This window comes from Gracilinanus agilis, chromosome 5 (genome assembly GCF_016433145.1).
Source record: "Gracilinanus agilis isolate LMUSP501 chromosome 5, AgileGrace, whole genome shotgun sequence".
Taxonomy (NCBI): domain Eukaryota; kingdom Metazoa; phylum Chordata; class Mammalia; order Didelphimorphia; family Didelphidae; genus Gracilinanus; species Gracilinanus agilis.
Genome location: NC_058134.1, coordinates 284,852,453 through 284,863,594, shown reverse-complemented (window position 1 = coordinate 284,863,594; position 11,142 = coordinate 284,852,453). Strand labels below are relative to the sequence as shown.

Here is an 11,142-nt window from a genome sequence, read left to right as displayed (position 1 = left end):
ATAGTATGCAAACAAATATATACAAACAAGCCATGTATAGGATGAATGGGAAACAACTAAATTCTGGATTCAAGAACACTTAGGTAGCTTTCTATAGAAGATAGGAATTCAGTTAGAACTTCAGGACATACGGCAGACAAAGGAAGGTCACATTTTAATCCTCTTCTGTATTTCATTGAATATACTTTAATAATCTCTCCTAGACTATCTCCCTTCCCTTGGTCCTGTAGGACTCTCTCACAATATAGTTGCCCAATAGAAGTCTCTCAACTTATTCCCTTAATTATTTCTTTCTCTCTCTTTTTTTAATTTGAGGATCTGGCAGATGTCAAGCACCAGTCATGAGAAATCAAACATCAGTGACAGAGTTCATTCTCCTGGGACTGACTGATGACCCAGAGCTACAGATCTTGATTTTTGTCTTTCTGTTTCTCACCTACATATTGAGTGTCACTGGCAACTTGACCATCATCACCCTAACCCTGATGGACTCACACCTCAAGACTCCTATGTATTTCTTCCTCAGAAACTTCTCCTTCTTAGAAATCTCATTTACAACTGTCTGCATTCCGAGATTTCTGGTCAGTATAATAACTAAAGAAAAAGCAATTTCTTATAATTCTTGCCTGGCCCAGGTGTTCTTTTTTATCCTCTTTGGTGCAACAGAATTTTTTCTGCTGGCAGCCATGTCCTATGATCGCTATGTGGCTATCTGTAAACCTCTACATTACACAACCATCATGAGCAGTAAAGTCTGCAGCCAGCTTGTAATCAGCTCTTGGCTGGCAGGTTTCCTTGTTATCTTTCCACCAGTCATCATGGGCCTCCAGCTGGACTTCTGTGACTCCAATGTCATTGATCATTTTACCTGTGATACTTCTCCTATGTTGTCACTCTCTTGCACAGACACCACGGTCTTAGAGATCATGAGTTTTTGGGTAGCTGTGTTCACACTTTTACTCACTTTGGCATTAGTGATTTTGTCTTATGCTTACATCCTCAGAACTATTCTGAGATTCCCCTCTGCCCAGCAAAGGAAAAAGGCTTTTTCCACTTGTTCCTCCCACATGATTGTTGTCTCCATCTCTTATGGAAGCTGCATCTTCATGTATGCCAAACCTTCACCAAAGGAAGGGGTGGCTATGACTAAAGGGGTAGCTGTGCTTAATACTTCTGTTGCCCCTATGCTGAATCCTTTCATATATACCCTAAGGAACCAGCAAGTGAAACAGGCCTTTAAAGACACAATCAGAAAGATTTTTTTTCCACATAAATAATTTTTAAAAGAAAACTCATGCCTGAAAAATTAGAATAAAGATATTTAATTCAAAGAGCAACTCTTCACAACAGTGTGGGAATTACTTGGGACAATATTTTCAATAATTTTTCTTCATATAAAGCATAAATGTTATATTTCTTCACTTTTATATCTGTATTTCTTTGTATCGCAGATTATGACTTATTTTTTAAAAATATATTTCGGGTTGCTAAAAAATGAAATATTTAATATTGCTATTGAAATGATACCACAAGTCTTCCAAATCTTATTGTTCAAAGTCTCTTCATTACTACAGTTTCCTCTTCTCAATAACCTTTTATCAAATTAGATAAAGTATGCAATGTCTTTTACATATCTTATAGCACTATTATAAATATTAGCTATTATTATTCTATTCTATTAAATTACATTCTATTAAATTAAAATTCTATTAAATTTTTCTTGCTGTGAAAGAGAAGCATTAAAATGTCTAATAAAATTGTTCTTCCATGTCTTTTTTTGCATATTTTTCAGTTTTATAATGAATTTAAATATTATTTCATTTAGCACATATAAGTGGTTTGAGTCATTACTCGGTGATTTCAGCACAAAACATTTTACTTTTATTCTGGTCAAGGTCTAACTTGGGCCAATTTAGTGATTTAGATTTTGGATTGGAACACAATAAAAGACAAATTAATACAATAATGACAAAAAAACAAAAATTACAAGAAGATTTCATAGGACACAATTTGTAGTTGATAATTAAAATATCATTCCACTCTGACTCCACATTCACCATGTCAAAAACAATGTCAGGTTATCAAGTAATTCAACAAGAAAATAGGAATTCCAGTGTATTTTTTAAGTGCCCATTCTGTCTAGGATTTTTATAGTTTTGGTATACTTTGTTTGGGGGTTGTTTTTGGTGGTACTTGGAATCAACCAAATTCTGAAGACAAACTCCTTATCTCCTTAAACAGAAAGCTACCACAAACTCTTTAAAAATAATTTCTGTTTCTGCCACTTCAAGCCCTTGGTAAGAAGTTTTGAAAAATCCTTCAGATGGATTTCCACCATTCAAATGCTCTCAAAATAACACTGATGTTTAGAGGAACTCTATCATACACAATCTCACAGAGAAATTTAACATAAGTAATGAAAGTATTTTCACTTAGAAAACATAATCTATTCAACTGAGTTAAAATCAATAACAGTTGACCATATATTTTTAAATATGATGTAGCAAAAATTAATGGAAGCAGCCTCTGTTGTGAGCAGATGCAAAGCATGGAATCCCTGCAAAGGTACAGGGAGAGCCTCACCCAGAATTCCAGAGGACCCCCCTGGAGAACTTTGGGTGAGGGGCAGTTGAGAAGGGCTGGAGACAGTTAATTTGTGGGAGTGGATGTGAGCAGACACTCTGCTTGCTACTCCTGACTTGGGGGTTCACCTGAGGTGGTCATTGTAGCATAAGCTAGTAGTTTCTACTCATAAGGTTAGCCTGTTTGTTATTACTATTCTTCATTAATATAATTATATAATTACTTAGTGATTAGAGAGTAAGATATTTATCAATAGCAAGAGAGCCAGTTTCAGTTAAGTGCTTCATCCCCTCTTGAGAAGAGGGGGAAGGGCAGCATCAATTTAACAGTTCAGGGTCTCCTCTCATTATCCTAAAACCTTCATTAATTTCTCTAATTTTCCTTGTTAATTCCTAATATAACTTTTTTTATCTTCAAATCTGTGCCTGATAATTATTTGGGAAAGATACTCACAACTCAGTCTGTACATTTAGTTTGAATCCTGTTGGCTGCCAGTTTAAGAAGATCTCCTCTGTCCTCAACTGTTAGATAACTAATTTCTATATACTCATCATACTGACCTGTGAGGAATATAAATTTAAGAAAAGGAACATCAATTGGGGTTTCAGCCATAACTGAAACTTACCAGAAGAATCTTATTCCTGTCTTCATTACCAACTGAAGCAGAAGCAGTTAGAGGGGGAGGCGTTTGAGAGCCAGGAGTGTTTAACCCCTCCTTTCATCACTGAAGCCTGTCAATCTCTGGCCCTTGACTTAAAGCTCTATTTGGCCCTGACACATTTATCTGCTTCTCCAAACTATCTGTTATTATCATCATAACACCTCAGAAACATATGCATCACTAGAATCAAGAGGACACCTCTAACACCATAATCAGTTACCATCATATTTGAAGTTTTATTATTGCAAGGTTTGTCAGGGATGTTATGCCATCTTCTACATTACAGGGATCATATATCTCTTGCATAAAGTCTTTCCAAGGTAACGCTAAAATGGAAACTCTGTACTTCCATCTGCTCAGTATTGCCCAACTCATTAGCCAAAATTTTCTCTTTCCACAAAAACTATTTTTAATTAATTTAGAATATTTTCCTATGTTTACATGACTTATTATTTCTCCTCCCCTTCCCTCCCCTCTCCTGGAACTGATAAATAATTCCACTGTTATACATGTATCATTGTTCAAAACTTATTTTCTTATTATTCATATTTGTAATAGAGTGAACTTTTAAAGCCCTGAACCTAATCATATCCCCATCAAACCATATGATTAATCATATGTTTTTCTTTTGCATTTCTATGCCCACAGGTCTTTCTCTGGATGTGGATAGCATTCTTTCTCATGAGTTCCTCTGGATTATCCTGGGTCATTGCACTGCTGCTGGTAGAAAAGTCTGTACATTTGATTGGGCCGCAAAGTATTGGTCTCTGTGTACAATGATTCTGCTTCTTTTGTTCTGCATCAAATCCTGGGATTCATTCCAGTTCATATGGAATTCCTGTAGTTCATCATTTCTTTCAGCACAATAGTATTTCATCATCAACAGATATCACACTTTGTTCAATTATTCCCCAATCTATGGACACCCCCTCATTTTCCAAATTTTTGCCACCACAAAAAGTGCAGCTATAAGCATTTTTGTACAAGTATTTTTTCTTATTCTCTCTTTGGGGTACAAAGCCAGAAGTGGTCTGGCTGGATCAAAGCTAAGGCATTCTTTATAGCCCTTTGGGCATAATTCCAAATTGGTTTCTGGAATGGCTGGATCAATTCACAACTCCACCAGAAGTATATACATGTCCCAATTTCCCATGACTACTATTAAGGCAATGATCCCAAAAGTTTCCATCAAGGTGTTAGAGGTAATAATTTTTTAGGCTATATTTTCACATAAATTTACTTTAACATGAATGATTTAATCCTATGTATATATCCTTTATTGGGTTTAACTATTCTGAAGGCCTGCTCCCTTCTTATGAAGGGAAATAATAAAGACTTTCCTTAATAGTTATCCAGGAATTTGAGACTACCGACATAGTCATAGGGAATTTGTTTTCTTTCAGGTGAATTGATAGGAATTAAGTTTATAAAAAGAAAGTTTTATTTTCTCCACATTATTATAAAAGAAAAGACTTCCTAATAATTTTTCTCCTTGATCTAGCAACCTCTTTAAAATAGGATTTAAACTGTGATCTATGGACTTTTAAAACAAAATTTAATAAATTATTTCAGCAATATTTATTTATGTATAATACATAGTATATGGCATATACTATATATTATATGCATAATATATAATAATAATAAAAAGAAAAGGTTCTCTTTTTAATACTATTTTATTTATTTAAACATTATTATTTCCTTTTACATTTATTTTTTTCATTTGCATGTATAAAAATTTTTGATAATTGGATTCTGACATTTATGAATTCAGCTTCCCTCCCTTTCCTCCACACCTCCCTAAAGTAGGAAATAGTCTGATATAGATTATATCAGTAACTTCATGCAGTATATATTTTCATATTGCTCATTTCATAATGGAAGATATATACCACACTTATAATAATAATCTCATGAAGGAAACAAAGTGGAAGATAACATGTTTTGATCTACCTCCATCTCCAGCAACTCCTTCTTTGTCTGTGGATAGCTTTTTCATTATGAGTCCCTTGTGGTTATTTTGGAAACTTGCTTTGTTGATAATGGCCTAGTCTTTTACAGTTGATCATCATATATTTCTGTTACTATATACATTGATCTTCAACTTCTGCTCACTTTGCTTTGAATCACTTCATATATCTTTCCAGGTTTTTCTGAACTAATTCTGTTAGTCATTTCTTATGGTATAAGAGTATTCCATTATAACCATAAGCCACAATTTATTCTTCCATTTCTCAGGTGATAGGGATTCTTTAATACTATAAAATTATTTCATACTCTAAAAATAGAAGGTAATTTTTTTAGTACACGTAGGTCCGTTTCCCTTGTTTCATATCTCTTTAAAAAACTGACCTAGTAGTGATATTGTTGTGTCAAAGAATATGAATAGGTTTATGGTTCTTTGAACTTGGTTCCATATTTATATCCAGAATGGTAATATCAATTCACAATTCCACCAACAGTGTTTTATTGACCCAGTTTTCCCACATCCCTTCCAACATTTGTTATTTTCCTTTTTGATCATCTTAGCCAGTCTGATAGGTGTGAGATGGTATCTCAAAGAAGTTTTAATTTGCATTTCTCTAATCAATAGTTATTCAGAACATTTTTATGTAATTATTGATAGTTTTAATTTCTTTCTCTGAGAACTGCCTGTTTATATTCTTTGAGCATTTTCCCATTAGAAAATGATTTGTACTCTTCTAAATTTGACTCATTTCTCTAAATATTTGTGAAATACAACACTTGTCAGAGACACTTGCTATATATTTTTAAAGTATTGTTATTTCACGTCTAATCTTGGATGAAGTGTTTTAGTTCATAAAAACATTTTGATTCAATATAATAAAATTTATCCATTTCATTTTTCATAATTTTCTCTATATCTTGTTTTGTCATAAGTCCTTCCCATACCCATGAGTTTGACAGGTAAACTTCTGCATGTTTCCCTAATTTGTTTTTGTGTCATTTTTTATATCTAGATCAAGTATCCATTTTGACTTCATCCTGGTTTATGATGTGAGATGTTAATCTATACCAATTTTCTCCCATATTGTTTTCTAGTTTTCCTAGAAGTTTTTATAAAATACTGAGTCCTATCCCCCAAAGCTTGGATCCTTGGTTTTATCAAAAACCAAGTTGCCATAAACATTCACAGTCATGTGTTCATTAGTTAATCTATTTCACTTTAACACTATTTTATTTCTTAGCAGCAAATTGTTTTAATGATTATTACTTTATAGTATAGTTTGAGATCTGATATGTCTAGGCCTCTTTCATATATATATATATATGTATATGTATATATATATATATATTCATTAATTCCCTTGATATTCTTATTCTTATACTTGTTCTTTTTTAATTTTTAAATTAAAAATTATTTAAATATTTTTCCATGGTTACATGATTCATGTACTTTGCCTCCCCTTTCCCCTTCCCCACGCCCAGAGCTGACAAGCTGGTTATACATGTATTATCACTCAATACTAATTTCCATATTAATCATTTTTAATAATCTTTCAAAAACCCAAACCTCACATTGCATACATATATAAACAAGTAAAAAATCAAATGGTTTTCTTCTGCTTTTCAATTCTGACAGTTCTTTTTTTCAATGTGGATAACATTTCTCCTTGTAAGTCCCTTGGGATTGTGCTGGATCAACATTGCTATAAGTAGCAAAGTTGATTACGTATGACCATCACACAATGTTTCAGTCTCTGTGTACAATGTTCTCTTGGTTCTGCTCATTTCACTTAGCATCAGTTGGTGAAGGTCTTTCCAGCTCATATGGAAATCAAACAGTTTATCATTCCTTATAACACAATAGTATTCCATCACCATCATAAGCTACAATTTGTTCAGTCATTCCCCAATTGAGGGACACCCTCTCATTTTCCAATTTTTTGCCACCACAAAGATCATAGCTATGAATATGTTTGTACAAATATTTTTCCTTTGTATTTCTTTGGGGTACAAACCTAGTAGTGGTATTGAAGAATCAAAGGGTATGCATTCTTTTAAAGCACTTTTGGGCATAATTCCAAAATGACTTCCAAAATGGTTGATCAATTCACAACTCCACCAGCAGTTTATTAATGTCCGATTTTACCACATACCCTGTAAAATTCATTATTTTCCTTTACTTTCATATAGGCCAATCTGTTAGGTGTGAGGTGGCACCTCAGAGTTATTTGGATTTGCATTTCTCTAATTTGGAGGTATTTAGATCACTTTTTCATCTGATTATTGATAGTTTTGATTTCTTCATCTGAAAATTCCCTATTCATCTTCTTTGACCATTTGTCAATTGGGTAATGACTTAATTTCTTGTACATTTGACTTAGTTCCTCATATATTGTGGAAATTAGATGCTTGTCAGAAAGTTTTGTTATAAATCTTTTCCCAGTTTGTTGCTTCCCTTCTAATTTTAGTTGCATTGGTTTTGTTTGTACAGAAACTTTTAAATTTGATATAATAAATTATTCATTTTAAATTTTGTAATGTTCTCTATCACTTGCTTGGTCTTAAATTCCTTCCTTTCCCATAGATCTTACAGTTATACTATTCTGTGTTCACCTAATTTATTTATGATTTCACTCTTTATATTTGGGTCACTTACCAATTTTTAATTTAATAGTGTATAAGGTGCAGATCTAAACCTATTTTTTTCCCTTACTGCTTTCTAATTATGCAGCAGGTTTTTTTTTTTTTTTTTTTTTTTTTTTTAACAATGAGATCTTGTTGCAAAAGCTGGTATCTTTGGGTTTATCAAACACTAGCTTGCTGAGGTCATTTACTTCTAGTCTATTCCATTGATCCACTCTTCTGTCTCTTAGCCAGTACAATATTGTTTTGATGGTCACTGCTTTGTAGTACAGTTTAAGATCTGGTATTGCTGCGCTTCCATTCTTCACATTTTTTTTTAAATTAGTTCCCTTGGTTTTCTTGATTTTTTGTTCTTCCAGATAAACTTTGTAATATTTTTTTCTAATTCTGTAAAAAAGTTTTTTGGTAATGTGATATGTATGGCACTGAATAAATACATTAGTTTAGGTAGAATTGTCATTTTTTATGTTAGCTCATCCTACCCATGAATGTTTTTCTAATTGTTTAGATCAAGTTTTATTTTTGTGAAAAGTGTTTTATAGTTGTGTTCATATAATTGCTGAGTTTTTCATGGCATATAGATTCCTAAATATTTTATACTGTCTAGAGGGATTTTAAATGGAGTTTCTCTTCCTAACTCTTGCTGCTGAATTTTGTTGGAAATATTTAAAAATGCTAATGATATATATGGATTTATTTTGTATCCTGCAACTTGGTTAAAAATATTAATTATATAGACTATGATTTCTGTTAGTTTGGTTATTGATATGGTCAATTATATGCATGTTTTCCTACTGTAAAATCAGCCTTGTATTCGTGTTATGAATCTCACCTGGTCTTAATGAATAATCTCTGTGATGACTTCCTGTAGTCCCTTTGCTAGTATTTTATTTAAGATTTTTGCATCAATGTTCATTAAGGATATTGGTCTTTAGTTTTCTTTCTCTGTTTTTGGTCTTCCTAGCTTGGGAATCAGTACAATTTTGTGTCATAAGATGAATTTGGTAAAATTCCTTCTTTGATTATTTTGTCAAAAAGTTTGTGTGGAATTGGGAGTAATTGTTCTTTGAATATTTGATAGAATTCAATTGTGAATCCATCTAGCTCTGAAGATTTTTTTCTTAGGGAGTCCCCTTCCTAGCTTGTTCAATTTCTTTTTCTGAGATGGGGTTATTTAAGTATTCTATTTCCTTTTTTTAAAATCTAAGCATTTTATATTTTTGTAAATATTCACTCATTTCAATTAAGTTGTCATATATATTGCCAAATAATTGGGCAAAGTAATTCTTAATAATTGTCTTAATTTCCTCTTCATTAGAGGTGAGATCACATTTTTCATTTTTGGTATTGTTAATTTGATTCTCTTCTTTCTTTTTTTTTAAATTAGATTAACCAATATTTTATCTATGTTATTTAATTTTTTTTTCAAAATACCAACTCCTAGTCTTATTTATTTGTTTAATACTTCTTTTACTTCCCAGTTTGTTAATTTCTCTTTTAATTTTTAGGATTTCCAATTAAGTTTTTATTTGGGGATTTAATATTTGTTCTTTTTCTAATTATTTAAATTGCAAGCCCAATTCGTTGATCTCTTCCTTCTCTATTTTGTTGATATAGCCACTCAGGGATATAAATTTATCTTGAATACTGCTTTGGCTGTATCCTATAAATTTTGATGTTGTCTCCTCATTGTCATTCTCTTAAATGAAATCATTAATTGCTTCTATGATTTGTTTTTTGACCCACCAGTTTTGAAGAACTAGATTATTTAATTTCCAATTAATTAAAATTTTTTATCACATGATCTCTGAAAAATTTGCATTTATTATTTCTGCTTTTCAGCATTTTTTTTGCAATGTTTTTATGCCCTAGTGCATGGTCATTTGTTGTGTATGTACCATATGCTGCTTAAAAGAAGGTGTATTACTTTTTATCCCTGTTCAGTTTTCTCCAGAGATCTATTAACTGTAAGTTTTCTAACATTTCATTCACTTCCCTTACTTCTTTCTTATTTATATTTTAGTTCAATTTATCTAGTTCTGATAGGGAAAGGTTGGTCTTATGGTCTTACTATCTTTTTACTTATGGTCTTACTATCTATTTCCTCCTTTAACTCCTTTAGTTTCTCCTTTAGAAATCTGGATACTATACCATTTGGTGCATAAATATTTAGTATTGATTTTACGTCCTTGTTTATAGTACCTTCTAACAAGATGTAATATCTTTCTTTATCTCTTTTAATCTGATCAATTTTTATTTTAGCTTTCTCTAATATCATGACTGGTATTCCTGCTTTTTTTTTTTACTTTAGATAATGCATAATAAAATCTGTTCCAGTCTTTTACCTTGAATCTGCATGTGTCACTCTGCCTCAAATGTGTTTCTTGTAAACAACTATAGCAATCCAGTTATACATTAATTGTGATATTATTTTAAGAGTGCTCAAAAAGTTAACTCTTATACTGCTAATGATTGATCTCTGTAATCTTGAGTCAAATTGAACATCAACCTTGCCAAATCCCTAGCCCTTCCCTAAGACTACACCACAGAAGACAGGTCAATTATCTCAGTCTTCTTATTTTACCTTCAATGATCAATTAACATAGGTATCAAACATCATTAGATGCCTTAGACCATATCAGCTCCAGATACAGATCTTAGCTCTACCTATTGTTTTAGGTTCTGGCAGTTTGCATTTTATGTTGATTACCTCATAATGTTAATGTATCAAGTCACTGGGCTCTCCCCTTCCACCCATACTGTTGTAACCCCAATAAAGGTGACAAGAAGTCAGTTGGCAAAGGAGCTCTTGACCATCAGAACTCTGAACCATCTAAGCTCCCTACCACCAGAGCTTACTCACTCTCTGTCTACCTTATCCCAAAACTTTCTATGTTTGTGTACAGTGTTCTTCTGGCTCTGCTCCATTAGCTCTGCATCAGTTCCTGGAGGTCTTTCCAGTTCACCTGGAATTCCTCTAGTTTATTATTCCTTTGAGCACAATAGTATTCCATCACCAGCATATGCCACAATTTGTTCAGCCATTCCCCAATTGAAGGACATACCCTCATTTTCCAGTTCTTTGCCACCACAAAAAGTGCAGCTATAAATATTTTCATACTAGTCTGTTTATTTATGATCTCTTTGAGGTACAAACCCAACAATGGTAGGGCTGGATCAAAGGGCAGGCATTTTTTATAGCCCTTTGAGCATAGTTCCAAATTGCCAGCCAAAATGGTTGGATCAGTTCACAACTCCACCAGCAATGCATTAATGTCCCAATTTTG

General features: G+C 32.6%; 1 protein-coding gene across 1 annotated transcript; it reads left to right on the top strand.

Moving 5' to 3' along the window:
- Positions 1 to 341: 341 nt before the first annotated feature.
- On the top strand, positions 342 to 1,277 carry LOC123248499 (olfactory receptor 6C76-like). The gene has a single exon (XM_044677288.1). It carries the CDS (start codon positions 342 to 344, stop codon positions 1,275 to 1,277), a length of 936 nt encoding a protein of 311 aa, XP_044533223.1.
- Positions 1,278 to 11,142: the final 9,865 nt, after the last annotated feature.

Bases quoted from the DNA above. Each gene is read 5' to 3' on its own strand.
- LOC123248499 (XM_044677288.1), top strand. From the start codon at position 342: ATGAGAAATCAAACATCAGTGACAGAGTTCATTCTCCTGGGACTGACT.